This window comes from Tenrec ecaudatus, chromosome X (genome assembly GCF_050624435.1).
Source record: "Tenrec ecaudatus isolate mTenEca1 chromosome X, mTenEca1.hap1, whole genome shotgun sequence".
NCBI classification, from domain to species: Eukaryota; Metazoa; Chordata; class Mammalia; order Afrosoricida; family Tenrecidae; genus Tenrec; species Tenrec ecaudatus.
Genome location: NC_134548.1, coordinates 120,990,747 through 121,010,933, shown reverse-complemented (window position 1 = coordinate 121,010,933; position 20,187 = coordinate 120,990,747). Strand labels below are relative to the sequence as shown.

Sequence of the window (20,187 nt, the reverse complement as noted above, 5' to 3'; positions counted from 1 at the left end):
TCTTAAAAGCTGTCTGATCTAAAAGCAAATCACTTATGAAAACAATATATGTCCAAGGAAGATATTATCTTCAAACTTAGAAAAAATAACTATCAATCTGGGATTCTTTACCACCTACACTATCATCCTCAGGTGGAGGTAGGCTGTTTAGAATATTTGCCACCTCCAGATCTCTGAAATAATTGCTGGCAGTTTTACACTAGGAAGAAAAATTAATTCATAATGAAGTAGGAGGGAGTAAGATACAAGGATCAGTGTTTAGCAAAGCTATTAATTAAGCATGTTAAGGCTAATTAGGTATTGCTTGTTAAGAAAATGAAGTAACATCATGGAACTGTAACCGTAGACATTACTAACAGGGCAGTTCGAGGCACAGAAAGAATACAGAGAAGTCAATTTCAAGGAGTTTTGTCCTATTGGAAGGAGAGAATGTAAATACTTATTAAACCACTAAGTTGTTAAAAACATAAAGGCTTAAGACTATAACTAAAATTTTCATAGAAATTAACAGAGAATAGAAATGCAATGTACTGCTTACATACCAGTTGAAGAAAGAAAGTAACAAAGTGTCTTGGTCTGTGCCAGGAGTGGCAAACAGCAGTTATTTCGGTACATACATGTGACTCTGACGCAAAACTGAAAAACTGTAACGAATATTATTCAGGTAATGTTGATATCGTTTGTAAAATATATATCTATGACTCTGAAATAATTTTAAATTGTTGTGAGGGACAGGATTGGCTCTTCCATCTCAAAAGTTTGCCGACCCGTGATCTATGCAATAGAAGTTTGGACTGGGAAAAAAAGACAAACGTGGGTATAGAGAAAACAAAATAAGAGACTAAACATTGGTGCTGTAGTGCTTTTGCATTGGGCTGTGATCTGCATGGTTGGCAATTCAAAGCCACCAACAGCTCCTCAGGAGAAAGACTGAACTTTCTACTCCCCTTAGACAGTTACAGTTTCAGAAGCCCATAGGGGTCACTCTAAGTCAGCATTGACTTTATGGCAGTGAGTGAGTTAATCAAAATCACTCACTGCAATTGATGTGAACGGACAAAACAGCAATTAAAAGACAAGCACTAAAATAAAGCTGGAATATAAATGTCTACATGCTATCTTGCTTAGATCTACAATCAATAATCATGGAAGCAGCGGTCAAGAGCTCAAAAGACGATTTGCATTAGGTAAATCTGCAGCACAAGACCTCTTTAGAGTATTGAAAAGCAAGGAGGTTATTTAGAAGAATAAAGTGCGCCTGACCAAATCATGGTATTTTCCGTTGCCACAGACGAAGAATGAATGCTTTTGAGTTGTGATGCTGGAGAAGAATATTGAAAATATCCTGCACTGCTAAAAGGACCAACCGATCTGTCTTAGAAGTATGGCCAGAGTGCTCCTTAGGGACAAGGGCAGTGGAACTTTGTCTTACTTGCTTTGGACTTATTGTCAGGAGAGACTGATCCCTGGAGAAAGACATCATGTTTGGTAGAATGGAGGGGCAGCAAAAGAGATGAAACCCCTCAAGGAGATAGATCAACATCATGTCTGCAACAATGGGCTCAAGCCTAGGAACAATCATGAGGATGGCACAGGACCAGGCAGTGTTCTGTTTTTGTGTGTGCATAGGGTCTCTTTGGGTCCAAACTGACTTGATGAAACCAAACAGCAACATTTTGAATAGGGGTGCTCTGGTACCACGGTAGATACACACTGAGCTACTAACCACAGGTCACTAGTTCAAAACCACTGGTTTTGTTTGGAAGTTCGGGAGAGAAAGATGAAGCTTTCTACACCTATTAAGAGTTACAGTCTCAGACACTCACAGGGTGGTTCCACCCTGTTCTGTGGGGTAGCTAAATGTCAGAATTAACTTGACGGCAGTGAGTTTGTTTGTTTGTTTTTTTGCTTTTGTTGAATAGACTTAGCTAAGTGAAACAACAGAATTTTTGAAAATAAAGTAACATCCTTGACAAATGCTATCAAAAGTAAAACTAGCTTAGCAATTCTAATAGAATATGAAATTAAAATCAAATCAAAATAATTATAGAGTCAAAAAGAAATGTTTCATATAGGTAGACAGAAAAGTTATGCCACAATAATAGAAAAGTCATAAAACTTTATGCACGAATAGGCAGAAATTAAAGATAAAAAATACTTTGACTAGCACAGATTGGCTATATATACGGAGGCAAGAGATAAGCTGTGTACAGCAAGAGAATATATATTAGATTATTTACAGGAAGTAGACCAGAAAAAACAATCTTGAATTTTTTACATGTAGGTCATGCTCTGGGATCAGAGTAAAGTAAAATTAGAAATTAATAGCAGAGCACTCCCAATGTCTTTATATTTGTAAATACGGAAGCATATTTACTATAGAGGTAAAAAGGAAATAGAGATGGAATGGAACTACAGAAATCTAAACAACAATGAAAGCACATAAACCTCTCTATATAAAAGCTAACTGACTATAGCCAAAATGATTCCCTTAATTTGTCACACAGCTAGAAAAAATAAAAGCTAAATTAAGAAAACACTAGAAAAAATAAGCACAAAGTAATATAGGATAAATTGATGCAGATTTTAATAGATAAAGTAGAAAACAAAGTAAAATAAATATATTTTAAAAAGAAAAATAAATTACAATATGTTGAGAAAATGAACAATATCTTGACACATACTAGCAAAATGGGAGGATTAAATTTTAAAATCAGTAAATGAAGGATTATTGCCATAACATTTTTAATTATAAAAAAAGTATAAAACTCTATGAGTATGAGTATGATAAACCCCTGATGTGTTGGACAGGGTTCTCTAGAGAGACAAGACCAGATTGCTAGTAATTATATATAAATATATTTATAAAGATAGATATATAATACAAGAAATGAACCGTTAAATTATATACAGATAGATAATACAAGAAATTAACAGTTAAATTATAAAGCAGTGAGACACTAGCAGTCCTTTAACACTTGAGAGCCGCCAGTTGCCAGTCCCTTTCTGTAGAGAGAGCTGGGCTATATATACCCAGGCAGCAAACAGCAAGACAGGTCCCCAACTGTCCTCAACTGTCCGTCCCCAGCTCCAGAGATGAACATTCCAATCGTGTGGCCTTAAAGGGACCTCAACTTACAGCGACACAGTCCACAGGCTAGCTATCCCACAGGTAGTGTACCCCTTTAAACTGAGGCACAGAACAACCAAGGTGAGGCTCACTGAGCCATTTATCCCTCTGCCCTTCAGTTAATCCTACTTGTGTTTATCGGCCAGGCTGCCACAATAAACTATCGCACCTGACAAAAATAATTCATCAACAAACAGAAAACATGTATTACTAACATTGTGAGAAAGTGGGAATCTAGAATAGAAAAATTACCATAGATAATTTTGAAATGGTAAATACAAACTTTCTGAAGAGGATCAGTTTTTTTCTTTTGCTTGTTTTTTGCAGAAGATTAATGTTATGGGTGCTTTTATAATGTTTTATGGGTGAATTCTACAAAACTATTAAAGTACAGATTATTCTCATACAGATAATTCTTATATTTTCCAAATTATTTCAGAGATTTTTTTTCTCGTTGGGAGTTAATACATATATCACATCAAGCAGCGTTGTACAATTGCTAACACTCAGTTTCCAAACATTCTTGTCCTTCCTGGGCTACTTGAATTCAATTGCATAAAAGTAATGCTAATTCATTAAGGATATCACATTAGAAATGACTATGTCAATCTCATATATGACCTTGGAAGTAACAATCCTAAAGAAACTCAAACCATAATTAAAATAATATATTATTGACAAGTAGATATACATTAAGATTGCAAGGATGGGTCAACAGGACTGTAAATGATGTAACTGCTATTAGAGAAGTATAGGTTACTAGGTGGAAAGAAGTAGACAATAAAACTCATGCAAATTCATTTCATTTTAAAAGTTTTATTCATTTTATTGTTGTTGAGAATATACACCAATTCAACAGTTTCTTCATGCACCAGTTAGTGACATTGATATTCTCACCCTCCTTTCCTGAGTAATTCGTCTCTTGTTAACATAAATTCATTACTCGCTAATTACCAATTACTCAAATTTCTGTTGTTATTTTGATTCCATACAGATATACTTTAAGAGCATACTGCTCATGGCAGACCTTTTTTTTTTTTAACTAATTAAGCTAAAGTACTACTTGGTTTTAAGAAAATGATAGACTATATTTTTAATTTAAGGTTTAGAAAATCTGGGGGCAATAGTTTCAGGGGCTCATTTATGACTCCAGAAAATCTACAGTTCATGTGAATTTGAAATTCTGTTTTACATTTCCTTCTTTTGATCAGGATTCTTCTACGAAATCTTTGATCATAGCTTTAAGTAATGGTAGCTGTACCCATTTGGTTGTTCCTGTCTTATGCCAAAGGAAGCTGCTCATGGAAGCAATTAGCCACACATTGCATATCATCTTCTTATTACTGACTCTGCTTCCTCTGCTTTCTCTAGGTGCACATAGTCCAATTGTGACCTTTTATATGGTCACTTGAAAACTTTTAATACCTCAGACACTCTGCAATGAAAGAAGTAGATTGTAATGAAGGCGTTAGAGCAGTAACCCGATATATGTTCTTAGAGCAATTTACTAGGATGTCTCATGAAATTATGGCCTAAAGCCTCTAAATCAAGAAGCCAGATCCCATGAGGTGTTTGTTTGCACATGAGTAAATTCAGCAGCTCCTGGTTTTTTTGTCACATTATAAATATATATCATATAACTTTTGCCAATTCAACTTTTAGAGGTGTACACCTTATTAATAGCAATTAAGATATTTGACTGTGCAACCTTACCCTTCATCAATGCAATTTCCCATTATCTTTGATTCCTCCCTCCTTTCCTTTCTCCCCTTCCTTCCCCCACCTCACAAATCACAGCCATCGAATCAATTCCAACTCATGGCAACCCTGTAGAAACGAATACAACTGCCTGTGTGGGTTTCCCAGACTTTAAATTTTTCAGGAATAGGAAGCCTCATCTTTCTCCATTGCAGTTGCTGGTGTTGTTGAACTGATGACCTTGCAGTTGGCAACCCAAATCATAACATTCTATGCCACCAGTGCTCCTCTCCTGCATCTGGTAACCAGTAATAAACTTTGGTCTCTGTCCATTTGCCTTTCCTTGTCTTTTTATATCTGAAGTCGTACCATGTCCTTTTTATGAATTTCACTCAGCAAAATGCCTTCTATGTCCATCTTTACTGTTGTATGTATAAAGAATTTGTTTCTCATACTGGCTGTATAGTATTCCACTGTATTGAAGAACTTCATTCTGTTTATCCATTCATTTGTTTGTGGGCATTTAAATTGTTTTCCACGTTTTGGTTAATGTGAATAGGCCTACAATTGTCTTTTCTATTCATTTTTAAAAAGAAATATTAAGACTGAAACAACTCAAACTAGGAATACGTAAGACAACATTAACCCCATGTGATGACTCAATTTTTTTACCTTTGAATTTTAAAAAAGTCATTTAATTGCAGCTCAAACAGCTCTTATCACACTCCATCCATACATACATACATTGTGTCAAGCACATTTGTACATTTGTTGCCATCATCATTTTCAAAACACTTTCTTTCTACTTGAGCCCAGGATATCAGCTCCTAATTTTCTTTTCCTTCCCTCCCCCACCCTCTCTCTCTCTCATGAACCATTGATGATAACTACATTATATTTTTTCATGTCTTATACCGAGTGATGTCTCCCCTCACCCACTTTTCTGTTATCCGTCCCCCTGGGAGGGGGCTATATGTATATCACTGTGATTGGCCCCTCCTTTCTCCTCCCACCTTCCTCTGACTCTCCTGGTATCACTACTCTCATTATTGGTCCTGAGGGGTTATCTGTCATGGATTCCCTGTGTTTAGTTTCCAGCTCTCATCTGTACCCGTGTACATGCTCTGGTCCAGCCAGATTTGTAAAGTAGAATTGGAGTCATGATAGTGGGGGGAGGAAGTATTAAAGAACTAGATGTAAGTTGTATCTTTCATTGGTGCTATACTGCACCCGGACTAGCTCATCATTTCCCTGTGACTCCTCTATGAGGGGATGTCCAATTGTCTGTAGATGGACTTTGGGTCTCCACTCCACACTCCCCCTCATTCACATTGATAATATTTTTTTGTTCTGGGTCTTTGATGCTTGATACCTGATCCCATCGATACCTCATGATCACACAGGCTGGTGTTCTTCTTCCATGTGGACTTTGTTGCTTCTCAGCTAGATGGCCGCTTATTTATCTTCAAGCCTTTAAGAGCCCAGGTGCTATATCTTTTGATAGCCAGGCACCATCAGCTTTCTTCACCACATTTGCTTATGCACCTATTTTGTCTTAAGCGATTGTGTGGGGTAGCTGAGCATCACAAAATGCCATGTTATTAAAATAAAGTGTTCTTGTGTTGAGGGAGTACTTTAGTAGAGACCCAATGTCCATCTGCTACCCTAATACTTAACATATAAATACGTATATATAGATCTATTTCCCTCTCATTATATATATACAAGCCTGAATTTAGGCCTCTGCAGATGCCCTTTGCCTCCGAGTTCTTTCCTCTATTTCCTTTTGCTTTCCTCTTGTCCCACTATCATCTTCAGCCTATATTCCGGTTTCAGTAATTCCTCTCAGTTATATTGCCCTTGATCAAACCCTACTAGAAATCCATCCTATGCCCTCCTCATCATTGATTTTACATGACTTGTTGCTTTCTCACCTTTGAATTTTCCTTGATACCATGTGCTTTCATTAATGAAATTCTCATTTAACGAGAAACATTTCAGAAATTTTTATATGAAATAATGATTTTGATAACATTTTATGTGGAACTCATGTCTTTCTGGATTCTGGGGGTATGGTTATGTAGGACACATATATCCTTCTTTGTTCTGGAGTAGTATTCTTGTAGAATATACTTGTTATTCTATAAAATATTCTTATAAAATTCTTGTAAAATTATATGGGGCACTTATTTCTTTCTTCATCATCTTCTAGATCCCTTAACTGGTATGTAAAATTTTGAGTGCCTGAAAATGCAGTATTTGAAAAGCATGGAATCCTTATAGAAAGACAATCTTCAAATAGGACAGAAATTTCAAGCAAATGAACAGGAATTTCAAGCAAACCAAGAAGGAAAAAGAGTGTGAGGTTCTAGACCCCCATATCAGCACCCCAAGCCCTAAGGCTGATGTCCCTGCAAGGAAATGTTAAGGCACAGAGGGGCCTGTAGGGCCAACAACAGCTTGAGACATGATGACCCCTTGCTGGGGCATAGACGATGGCATGGGGGGAGCAGGGCACTAACCTACCCAAGGGGAGAGTATTGGTTATGTCTCCTGTGGTAGGTAGGTTTATTGTGCCACCTGGCCAATAAGAACATGTGGGATTAATAAGGTCGCAGTTTGATTGGAGAGCAAAAAGATAAATGGCTTGGCAAGCTCCGCCTTTCTCGCTCATGCTCTCTGGTGATTAGACCAGTGTGCAGCTGCCTTAACAAGTTCTCTGCCTCAACTTGCTAACTTCACTACCTGTGGGACATCCAACCCATGGACTGTGTCACTAGAGCTTGAGGTTCATTTGAGATCTGCTGGTGTATACATTGCTTGAGGTGGGGACTGTCAGATTCTGTCATCTGGCTGGCTGCTGGTGAACCTCCCTGCTATTTGCTGCCTGTGGCCGGACTGCCTGCATTGCTCTACAGAAGACTCAGGTGTCTGTTTCCTTGACCTTGGACCCAGCAGCCCTCATGAGTTGAAGTACTTCCAGTATATTAACTGTTTCACAGAAGTGAGTTGAACTGAGCCCTCTGTATTGCTGTGTGGACCAATTAGCTGTTATATTCCTGTGTGTGGGTATCATAAGTGTCCTGGTTTTGTTTCTCTAGAGAACCCTGTGTAACACATACCCACAGAATCTGGAGTGTGTATGCAGACCCCACGACAGCACACCAAATATTGAGGGTAACATAACCCTGTGGAGCAACGCATGGAAAGATTAGGCTACAGTGCCAATCCCAATCAGAGCCAAACCGATCCCCTCCCTGGAAGTATGTGCTACAGATGGCAACACTAAACCTATAGATTGGGGAGAGGAGCCAGCCTGCCACACTCAAATGGAAGCACACCCAGAATGAAAAAGAGAGAGGAATGGTCTAGACCCCATATCATCACACCAAGCCCTAAGAACGGCATCCATGCACAGAGCTGCTAAGGCACATGGAGGACTGTGCGGCCAACAACAGTTCAAGACATGATGTCCCCCTCACTGGAGGACACTGCGGCAGAGGACAATACTAGGGACACATGGCTGGGAGTGAGTCCAGTCTGAACCCTCTACAGTGGGGTGAACCAAGAAGGAAACATAACAGATCAGCAATGGTTGCAAGGCAAAGTCACAATGCCCCTGAGGAGCTCCCAAAATAGACCTCAGGCTGAGGGGCAGTTCTTTGAACCCCCAAGATGAGTCGTGAGATACTCATAAAAGTTAATGGACTGACCTGGAATTATCTATGCTTTTTTCCCTGCTAGTTATTATTTTTCTCTATATATTTTTTTCTATTTTTTCTCATTTTATTCAATTTTTGTGTTTTCTTTTTGTATTGTCTACGTTATTGTTGGTTTGCCTACCTATATAAGATAGGCAAGGGAAGCAAGCCCAAGGAGAAGGCAATGGGACTAAAGGCTCCAATGTGACTTAGGGGGAGGAGGAAGCAGGGGAAGGAAGCAGTGAGCAAACACCATAGACAGGGGAACAACTAGGGAATTAAAATCAACAAGGAGAACTTGGGGGTGCTGGAGAAACAGCAATCTAGCTGAGAGGAAGTACTAAAAGGCAGAAGAAGTGTGAGTGTGATGGTGGGAAAGGAGTAAGGCAAAAGGAAACAGGAAAGATTAGGTAGCACAGCTATGGGTAGAGGTATAAACATAGGTATGCACTTATGTTAACAGATTAATTCATAAAAAATAGAGGTATTGGCACAGATACATATATTTCTATGGCATTACATTGAGGAATGGACAGTCTTTGGGCCTCTGCTCAAGCCCTGCCTCAACACAAGAAATTTTGTTCTAACAACCTGGCATTCAGTGATATTTACCCTCCTGGCAGATTGATGAAGACAAAATGGGTGCAAAAGCAAATGTGGTGAAGAAAGCAGATGGTGCCCAGCTATCAAAAGATATAGAGTCTAGGGACTTAAAGGCTTGAAGTTAAACAAGCAGCCACCCAGCAGAGAAGCAACAAGCCTACATGGAAGAAGCACACCAGCCTATGTGATCATGGGATGACAACGGGATCAGGTGCAACAGGCATCAGAAGACCCAAAACAAACAAAAACATTCTTGAGAAGGAGGCGGGTTAGAGCAGAGACCCAAAACCCATCTGTATACAATGCGACATCCCCTCACAGAAGGATCGCAAGGAAGGGATGAGTCAACAAGAGTGAAGTATAACACTGTTGAAACACAATATTCCTCTGGTCCTTTGAGATTTCCTCATCCCCCCCCCCCACACACACACACACTATCAGGAACCCAATCCTGCCTTTCACTGAGGGCTAGGCTGGAGCATGTCCACAGGTAGAGATAGAGGTCAGGCACATAGAATCCAGGTCAGATAAACCCCTCAGGAACAGAAATGGGAGTAGCAGTACCAGGAGGGTAGAGGGAAAGTTAGGGATAGAGGGAAGGAAGAGAGACAGTGGTCCATGTAAGATGTGAAAATAATAATAATTTATCAAAGGGTCACAAAGGTTGGAGAGGGGAGGTAGTGTAAAAATAGGAGCTGATATCAAGGGCTAAAATAGAATGTAAAGGTTTAGAAAATAATGATGGAAACATGTACAAATATGCTTGATACAATTGATGAATGGATTGTTATAAGAACTGTAAGAGTCACCAATAAAATGGTCTTTAAAAAAAAAGAAAAAATGCTTACAATGAATTTCTTCCAGTAAAAAATGTTGAGAAAAAAAGTTTTGCAAAATCACACCTCAAAGATACAATACCTTGTAAAAAAACAGTAATTTGTAGCACACGCCCATTTCTTCTGTTTTCAACAGTTATCTAGATCCCTCCCTGAGGACTACATGCTCTGTTAGTGAGAAAACAGCTATCCAGTAGTACCCGGAGTTGGAAAATATGGGTAGGCACTGTATGTCCTGTGGGTTATGAAAGAATACAGTGACTACATTAATAAGCTGAAACACAAGAACAATTGTGATATGGTGCTGGATCAGGCAGTGTTTTTGTTCTTTTGTACTTAGGGTCACTATGAGTTGGAACCAACTCAATGGCACCTAACAATAACAGCATGTTCTGGACCATATAGGCAATATCACACTTCATTTTTTACTAATCATTTTATTTGAGGGGGCTCTTATAAATATAATAGCAATCCATCATGCAATTGTATTAAGTCATCAAAAGCATTGCTATGCCCAAAAGCCACAGCCGTGAAAAACTATGAAGCACCTTTCTATTTTGACACATATGAAGTCACCGTCGGTCAAAATTGATTTAACAACAACTGCAAATGGTTATCTTTTATTTTGAAATTCTTGTATCCTCTGGTCCCTATTATGAGGTTGGGACAAAATTGAGTTCTTTCTTTTAATGGTCTTGAATTCAGGGCAGATAAAAATAAAGTGATATTTTCCTTTCTAAAAAAAAGTATTGCTATGGCTGAACCCGCTGTTGGAAATACATATGCCTAAAATCAAAAGAAAAGAAAAGAAAAGAAAAAACCTTACTGCCATTGGGTCAATTCCATCCCATCACAACCCCATGTGGAATTTCCTAGGATATAAATCTTTACAGGACCTGATAGCCTCATCTTTCACATTTAAATAATTTGCTTTCCACTACAGCAGCAATATCAAATAAAACATTTAATAGTAAAATATCTAGTTCACGATAGTATCTATAATAAAATTTACAAAAGGTGTAAAACTAGTGTGAATAAAAACATTATATGTGCAAGACCTTTCTGTAGAACTTTGAAACATTCATTTAAAATTCCTAAATAATTGGAAATCCATACCTTATGATTTAATGAAAGGCCTCAATGTTGTAACACTTGATTCAAACTAAAAATAATCTTTAAATTTAAATTAATCTCACTCAAAATTTCAACAGTTTTTAAAATATAAAACTGGCACCAATTCATTCTAAAATTCATTTGAAAGAGTACATTTACAGTTGTAGTAGAGACAGTTTCGTGACGTGGCTCTAGCTAGACACTTACCCTCATGAAGAGATCACTGAATATATGGGTGCTATAGCACAGTTTGGTGAAGATATCAGATGGTTCCCAGTTATCAGAAAGAATAGCATCTGGGATCCAAAAGGCTTGTTCTGAAGCAGGCAGCCATCTAAGTATGGTGTCACCTAAGTCCACACAGAAGGACCCCGCCCTGTGTGATATAAGTGCTGTAAATAAAAAAAAATCCAAGACTGCAGGAGGAGGGAACAGTCTTAGAGCTTAAAATCTGAGCGCCCAGTTTGCAGAAAGCAATGGATGACAGTGGAACCCCAAATCTGTTTGCAGAGCCCTCAAATGGAGTGAGCCTATGGTGAATCCCCTGTGGCCATTGGCCAAGATGTGACTACTCTTGCAACAAGACAGCATTGTAAAGTGGATGAACGCAGATGTAGTTAGGTTAGCATTTGTTTTCCTTTGGGATCCACTTCCAATTTGTTCTAGTTTTGAATATTGTCAGCTTTCTTTTTTATTGAGGTTTTTCTCTGGTTTATTTTACTGTTTTAGTTGAGTTGTTTTTTTTTATGGAGGGTTTTGTTTGCTGTTCTCTATATGAAATCCAGCATAGGTAAATCGATAGAGACAGTAACTGGATTATTAGTTTCTTAGGGTTATGGAAAGGGAACTTGGGTGGAAATGGGGAGCTTATAAGAATGAGCTCAAGAAAGAAGAAAATGTTCCAAACCAGATGGAACATTTGTTGTGATGATTGTATGACTCTTTTAAATATGATTAAACCATTCAATTGTATATGCCAATAAAACTTTTTTTAAAAGACAATTTTTATTAAGAAAAGGTGGGTATGTTTTTCTGTAACCAGTTTTGAAAACATTAGGAAGCTCTAGTAATGAAAGAGTTTGCTCCTGATGAAAAAACAAACAAACAAAAATAATAGAACAGAAGAATGTCCAGAGATGGAGCTGTGTTTGCATAGGAACTTTGTAAAACCTCTTTTTATCTTGTTAATGGCTTTCTAGTATTTCTGAGACTTAGAGACCATAGAGTCAAAAAGAGTAGATAGTTACTTTTATATTTGAAAAAGTAATAAACTTCCCTTAAATGATTGTTCCTTACATTTTTGACTGCTACTTACATTATTTGAAATTCTTTGTCCCTTTTCCAGATGTTGATTGTTGTAGAGAAAATAAGAACAGGAACAGCGTTTTTGTTTAAAAGGATAGCTTCTCATCACTTGGTGTCTCTTTGATAACCAAACTAAGATTTTGCAAATAAGATCTTTCCATTCACTTTTATGAGTACATTTACTTTTCTTAGGGACGGCAGTTATGGGTCCTCCTGGCCCCCCTGGATTTCCCGGAGAAAGGGGACAGAAAGGTGATGAGGGTCCACCTGGAATTTCCATTCCTGGGTCTCCTGGACTTGATGGACAGCCTGGTCCTCCTGGCCCTACAGGGCCTCCTGGCCCTCCTGGTCCTCACATCCCACCCAGTAAGCTCTGTTTTATCTCCTCCTATATTCTTTAGTTGTTTTCATTTATGCCATTTGTAAGCGGACCTAGAAGAGTGTTGACAGTATTCTTTTTATATCTGATATATGATAGATTTCACTGCTACTTTTCCTGTGGTGAATCTTAAACGTTTAAATTCATTCTTCTGCTAAGGTTCACTATCAACAGTCTACCTTCCTTCTGCTTATCTATAGGTATTGCTGCAGAGAGGCAACCTAAGATGTTAATTTTTATCTTAGCCAGCCAAGCTTTCTTTCCTATCAATCTTGTAGACATCTTCACCTAACTCCTTATCCTTCCTTTCCCTTACATCAGGTGGTGAGATATGTGAAGCAGGCCCTCCAGGCCCTCCAGGATCTCCAGGTGATAGAGGACTCCAAGGAGAACATGGGGTGAAAGGTTTGTTCTCCAACTCTATTTATTCACTCATTATTTCAAACTCTTAGCAAAATTTCCTGTTATCTTTTATCTTGCCTCACCCACTCATCCCCATGATCCTACTCCCAGACTATCTCAGTACCAATCGAGCACATTTCTAAAATCGTGCTTTCATGAATCCCTTTTTCTTTCTTGCTCACTAATTCTAATAATATGACTCCAAAATTATTTCAACCCCACTTAGGCCTATAGACTTTAACTATCTTTCAACCCCTTGAAGTCCTTCCTTCCCTCTGAAGTCAGCTGAAAGTTCATGATCACTCAATTTGACAATGCATATACCCTTGACTTCTTTGCCTTTCTCTCACTTCAGTGTATTCACTTGGTGCAGAATCTTCCTCATGGTTAATTCCAATCTCCACCTATTCTGAGCCTGGTCTTTCTTCTCTCCCTTGACATTTCCAACACCTCTTTCCACATTTGCCTTTTAAGCTGCTGACCTTGCTTCATCTTTGATGAACTAATGACAAGAATAAAGGTATAACCGGATAATTTTCACATTTGACTATTTGCTTCTGTGCTCATGTACTCTGCCTTCGTGCTTAATCCTGTTATTGACATGATCTAAAGTCAATTTCTCTATTTATATACTATTCCATTCCCTCAGATCTCTCCAAGACATTGTTCCCAAAATTCCTCTTTAAAATGATGAGTTTTTCCTTTTCTATGGGGCTATTTGTAGCTGTTTTCACCCATCTCTTTAAAATATCTTAACATGTTACCACTGTTTCTGCCACATAGTCCTCTAGTCTTCCATTCCCATTTGCAGTAAAAATCATCATGAAGTTTCCCGCCATACTCTCTCAATACTATCCTCCCATTTTCTCTTAAACACCAGTATCTCATTTACCCCTCCCGTCTACCGCTCTATATATGCTGCTCTTATGAAAGTCACGAGTGACCTATCCCCTGCTAATCTAAAAGCCAACTCTCAGTCCTGTTCTTCCTTGATAATTCCCTTTGTTAAACACTTCTTCCTTTGGCTTTTAATAAATTAAATTTCCTGGCTATTATTGGGTCAGAGGGTTTGGTCCATTCTCCCTGATTTCTTGCAAAGTTATATTTTTATTTAGGCATAAGACATTAAGTAATATACAGCTTTATAAGCATTTACGTAGATGTACTAAAAATTAAGTAGCTTCCAAATCAAAATATAGGATATTTCTAAGATCTCAGAAGATTCTCTTTGTTCCTTCTAGTCAGTATTCCCAAAGGTAGCCGCTCTTTTATCCTCTCTTCAGTCTCTTGTTTTTATCCTCCAATTTTTCTCATCTTGACCTTGGTGCAAATGGATTCATGCTGTATGGACCCTCTTTGTCTGGCTTCTTTTGACAAGTAGTCCGTTTGGTAGATAACGGCCATGATCTGGGTGCTGGATATTTGGACTGGGGCTGTTAAGAATAAAGCTGCTATGAACGTTCTTGTGCATGTTTTTGGTAAGGCATTCACAACCCATTTCTGTTGGATAAGATACCTGGGAATGGAATTGCTGGCTTATAGAATAAAAGTAAGTTTGCTTCTCAGTTGTTTTTGGTTGCTTCTCTATTATTTTTCCTTTCATATTTAGATCTTAGTTCTATTTTTCAGCTAACTTTTGTGTATAGTGTGAAGCAAAGATCAAAGTTAATTTTTCCTCCTATCCAGTTGACTCAGTTCCATAGTCAAAGACCTTCGTTACTCCACTGAATTACATCAACGTTTCTGTTGTGAATTAAGTTACCTGAAGAGTGATCCTGATTCTTACCACTTGTTCCATGGGTCTGTTTTTCATTGCATTAATTGCCAGACTATCTAATTATTCTAAGTCTTGCAGCCTTAGTTAGATATCATGGGTTAGATTTTCACCTGCTAACAGCAAGGTCAATGGTTCAAGCCCGTGGGAGAGATGCTGTCTGCTTCAGTAAAGATTTCAAATTCTGGAAACTACATAGGGTTGCTAGGAGACCACAATAGCGGTGGATCTGGTATGGGTTTTTGTTATAATACTTCTTGGGTATTTTCCATTTCTCTACACATTTTAAAGTTATCTGCCCAACTCTTAATTTTGAAATGCCACAGAGTTCTCAATCCTTGTTTCTCTTCTCATCTAACTCATTCATCTCATGACCTCCAAGGCCATCTACTTGCCAGTGACTTCCAAATGTATATCTCTACTCCAAACATAGCCAGAATCCCTGGTGGCACAGAGGTTATATGTTGGGTTGCTGACTACAAGGTCAGCAGTTCACAACTCCCAGATGCTCTGTGGGAGAAAGTTGCGGCTCTCTGCTCTGGTAAAAAGTTACCGGCTCAGAAACCCACAGAGGTAGTTCTACCCTGCCCTATAGGGTTCTTACAAGTCAGAATGGACTTGATGACGTGAGTTTGGTGTTTGGAGTTTGAGTGCAAACAAAATTCCTTGCCTCAAGGACTATATCGTCAACTGCTGTCTTCTCTATTTAGAATATTCATTTGGATACACACTTTGAACTTGACCTTCACGGTTGGATTAAAGTCCTGATCTCTGCCACTACTTCCTCCATAATGGGTCCACTCACACTATTCCCCTTCTTAGTTGGAGACAGGCTGGCAAATCTAGCCTTCTAGTTGCTTAAATTACAAACCTTGAATTCATCCTTTATTCTCCCCCTTCTTTGTATCTCACATCTGACCCACATGTGTCATTTGATTGAATGCTTTGTGTAGTAAATGATGGAGGGTGAGAAAGTGAGGTACAATAGAGAGATGGTAATATCACGCTTATTACTATAGCCTCAGATTAGCTATCATCATCAATTTCATAGATTACTGGGACAGGAGCCATGCGACGCGGCTCCCTTGCTGTTTTCATCTATGTCTTCTTAGTGTCCAGTCTTAACCTAGCATCCAGTGTTATCCTTTTAAAACTGAAGACATATCACATTGCTTTTCTGTTTAAAATCCTCTACTATATATTTTTTCACTCACTGTAAACGTTAGAGTCTTTACCCTGACCCATAAAACCTTTAATTATCTGCTATTCTTTATAATCCATGAACTCTCTGACATTGTCCCTCTTTCTTATTTTATCTCTGCAGTCTGGTTTCTTTGCTGCTCCTTGTGTGTTCCAAATGTGACATGGAATGTCATATACCAATATGTTTATATTATGTCCTTTACCTGCTTTTTTCTTTTGCTTAATCATATGTCATCTTCTCCACACCTGTCCTGACCATCGTATTTTAAATTTAAACTGTTGATCTATCCATGACTACCCAGTCCTACTTCACCACATGCCTTCAAGTCAACTCCAACTCATGACCATGAATCCCATCCCATGTTTCTAGCTCTATTTTTTTCCTATAGGCACAACACCTTTTACTATACAGATAATTTAATTGTTTATTATTCCTTATCCCTATAGAATGTAAGCTCCATGAAGACATGGACTTTGAGGAATAGGGGTGGTTGCAATTCTTTATTTTTCTTAAATAATATTTTATATTGATTAAGGGAAAATTAATACCACCAAATAGGTTCTTAACAATTTCTATGCAAATTATTCAGTGATGTATTTTAGGAGGGGTGTCTATGCTCATTTCTTCCTATCTGGTTGTACCATTTCAAGTACTCTAGTTTCCTTGTCCGCTTATCTTCTCATTTTTGCTTTAAAGTAATTTTTGAACCATTTTGTCTCATATGCATAATTGTTTTAAAGGAGTTCATTACTCACAGGTGATATTCTTTATTTTATGAGAGAATAAGTGACTTCAAGGGATAATTTGGGTTAATGTTTAAAGTGTATCAGGACAATAGTCTTAGAAGGGATGGTTTTTTGTCTGTTTTGTTCACCAATAGATCATAAGTACCTGGAACACTGCTTGGCACACAGTTTAAGCATTCAGTAATATTGATCAAATGAATTGATTAGAGAAATAGGCTTCTCTAACCATATGAGATGGAAGTGCTGTCTCTTAGTGCTAACTTCCCTAAAGATAGTACACATACCCCTTACAGAGACATTTGTTTTTATCATTTTCTCCAGGTGACAAAGGAGATACCTGCTTCAATTGTATTGGGACTGGAATTTCAGGACCTCCAGGCCCACCTGGTTTGCCAGGTCTCCCAGGTTCTAAAGGTAAAACATTCTGTTTCGTAGCAACCTTTTAAAAGACTTCTTGTCTACACTTTGTTATGATTGTAATTTGAAATAATTCCAGTTTCTCATTTGAGATCTAATCACACACACCCATACATAATTAAATAAGATATGACAAATGGTTACAAGTTGGTCAAAAGGTCGTCAGTTTGAAACCACCAGTTGCTCCTCAGGAGAAAGACTGGGTTTTTACTTTCATAAATAGCGTGATCTTGGCAACCCACAGGGGCAGTTCTACCCTGTCCTGCAGGTTTGCTATGAGCAAGAATAGATTCAAAGGAAGTGAGGTACCCTCCCCAAACTACAAGAAAGTGCACTGCTTTCTTATTTCTAATACCTGAAGCTACCAACATTTTCCCCAAAAAATCTTTATATTTTCAATAGGGAGAGGAAAACAACCTATACAGAGTCCTACTTTTTTTCCAGCAAGCTGGGGGTCGTGGAGGGGAATTCACAATGCATGACCTCTGAGTATAGTTTCTATTGGCAGAGCTTCTAGACATCGAATTTAAATACAGCACATATTGCCATTGGCAGTGTAGGGGTTACACATTGGGCTGCTAATCACAAGGTCAGCAGTTAAAATCTACCAGCAAGCTCCAAGGGAGAAAGATGAGCCTTTCTATTCCCATAAACTGTTACAGTTTCAGAAACTCACAGGGGCAATTCTTCCCAATTCTACAGTGGCACTATGAGTCAGAATTTACTTGATGGCAGCAAGTTTGGTTTTTGTCATTAGGAAGTGGATTATGATAAGAGATTTAAGAGCCCCCAATAAAAATATTTTAAAAAAAGAAGAAGCAGCAAGGCATCTACTGGAGTTTTGACAACCAACTGCCAATATTCCTCTCTCTCTCTCTCTCTCTCTCTCTCTCTCTATATATATATATATATATATATATATATATATATATATATATATATATTTCTCCCTCCCCGTTTCTAGAAAAAAAAAACATATTCAGTATCCATCAGTACCACACACATTTTACTCAACTGTGCCTTAAGATATCCCACTAGCGTGGTGCCCCAACAGACTGGACTGGAAAACGCTCCTAAGGGCCAGCAAACGATCCCTGAACTAACTACAAGCTTTTCTCTTGTGAACTGTTTTATTCTGTTTTTTGTCAGTGGTTTGTTTTTGTTGTTTTGTTGTCTGGTTGTCTACTGTTGCTCTGTCTAGTTTTCGTGCATGTTAGTGACTCCACAGGTCTGTCTGAATAGGACAGGCTGGATGAACTATCTGGAGGAAAAACAACGGGACCGACAGTTCTGGGGGGACTTGGGGTGGGGGGGTAGGGGGGTAAGGAAGTGGTGTTAACAAACCCAGGGACAAGGGAAAAACATGGGACCCCAAATGGTAGAGAAGGGGGAGTGGCAGGCCTGGTGGGAAACGATCAAGGGTAAGGTTGCTTAGAGAAGAGGTATACTCTAGCCCAGGTGGCGATGAAGCATGGTAGTAGGGCAGGAGGAAAGTCAAGGGAGATGGAGGAAAGAGCTAGGAGTCAAAGGGCATTCATGGAGGTCTAGACAAAGACATGTACATGCAAATATATATAGGAGGATGGGGAAATAGATCTATGTGTCTATATTTATAGGTCAAGTATTAAGGTGGCGGAAGGACCTTGGGCCTCTACTCAAACACTCCCTCAATGCATGAATACCTTCTTTTATTAAATTGGAACTCTATGATGCTCACTCTCCCGACACAACAGCTGGAGCCAAAGTGGGTGAACAAGTAAATGTGGTGAAGAAAGCTGATGGTGCCCGGCTATCAAAAGAGATAGTGACTGGGGTCTTAAAGGCTTGAAGATAAACAAGCGGCCATCTAGCTCAGAAGCAACAAAGTCCACATGGAAGAACACACCAGCCTGTGTGATCGAGTGGTCCCAAAGGGATCAGTTACCAGGCATCAAAGAACAAAAAATCATATCATTGACTGCACACCTCCATGATAGGATCGCTGAAGACAAATGGGTGCATAAGCAAATGTGGTGAAGAAAGCTGATGGTGCCCGGCTATCAAAAGAGATAGTGTCTGGGGTCTTAAAGGCTTGAAGGTGAACAAGCGGCCATCTAGCTCAGAAGCAAATAAGCCCACATGGAAGAAGCACACCGGCCAGTGCGATCACGAGGTGCCCAAGGGACCAGGTATAAGGCATCATGCAAAAAAAAAAAGATATAAGTGTGTGTATGCATGTGTATATATGTGTATATGTATATATGTATGTATATATATGTATCATATTAAATGAAGGGGGAAGTGCAGAGTGGAGACCCAAGGCCCAAGTGTCGACCAATGGAGATCCCCTCATAGAGGGGTTTAGGAGAGGAGATGGGTTAATTAGGGTGTGAGGTAGTATCGATGAAGAACACAGCTTTCCCCCAGATCCTGGATGCTTCCTCCCCCCAACTACCATGATCCGAATTCTACCTTGCAGGGCTGGATAGGACAGAGCCTGTACACTGGTGCATATGAGGGTTGGAGGTACAGGGAATCCAGAGTGGATGATACCTTCAGGACCAAGGGTGTGAGGGACGATGCTGGGAGAGTGGAGGGTGAGTGGGTTGGAAAGGGGGAACTGATTACAAGGATCCACATGTGACCTCTTCCCTGGGAGAGGGACAGCAGAGAAGGGGGGAAGGGAGACTCCGGATAGGGCAAGATATGACAAAACAATGATGTATAAATTACCAAGGGCATATGAGGGAGGGGGGAATGGGGAGGGAGGGGGGGGGAAAGAGGACCTGATGCAAGGGGCTTAAGTGGAGAGCAAATGCCTTGAGAATGATTGGGGCAGGGAATGTATGGATGTGCTTTATACAATTGATGTATGTATATGTATGGATTGTGGTAAGAGT

General features: G+C 39.0%; 1 protein-coding gene across 1 annotated transcript in view; it reads left to right on the top strand.

The window, feature by feature from the left end:
* COL4A5 (collagen type IV alpha 5 chain) overlaps positions 1 to 20,187 on the top strand; it is a 295,236-nt gene that overhangs the window by 171,539 nt on the left and 103,510 nt on the right. Inside the window, exons 20-22 of the mRNA XM_075538728.1 lie at positions 12,579 to 12,752; positions 13,087 to 13,170; positions 17,213 to 17,305. Coding sequence (XP_075394843.1) covers positions 12,579 to 12,752; positions 13,087 to 13,170; positions 17,213 to 17,305 — 351 coding nt within the window. The remainder of the gene's footprint in view (positions 1 to 12,578; positions 12,753 to 13,086; positions 13,171 to 17,212; positions 17,306 to 20,187) is intronic.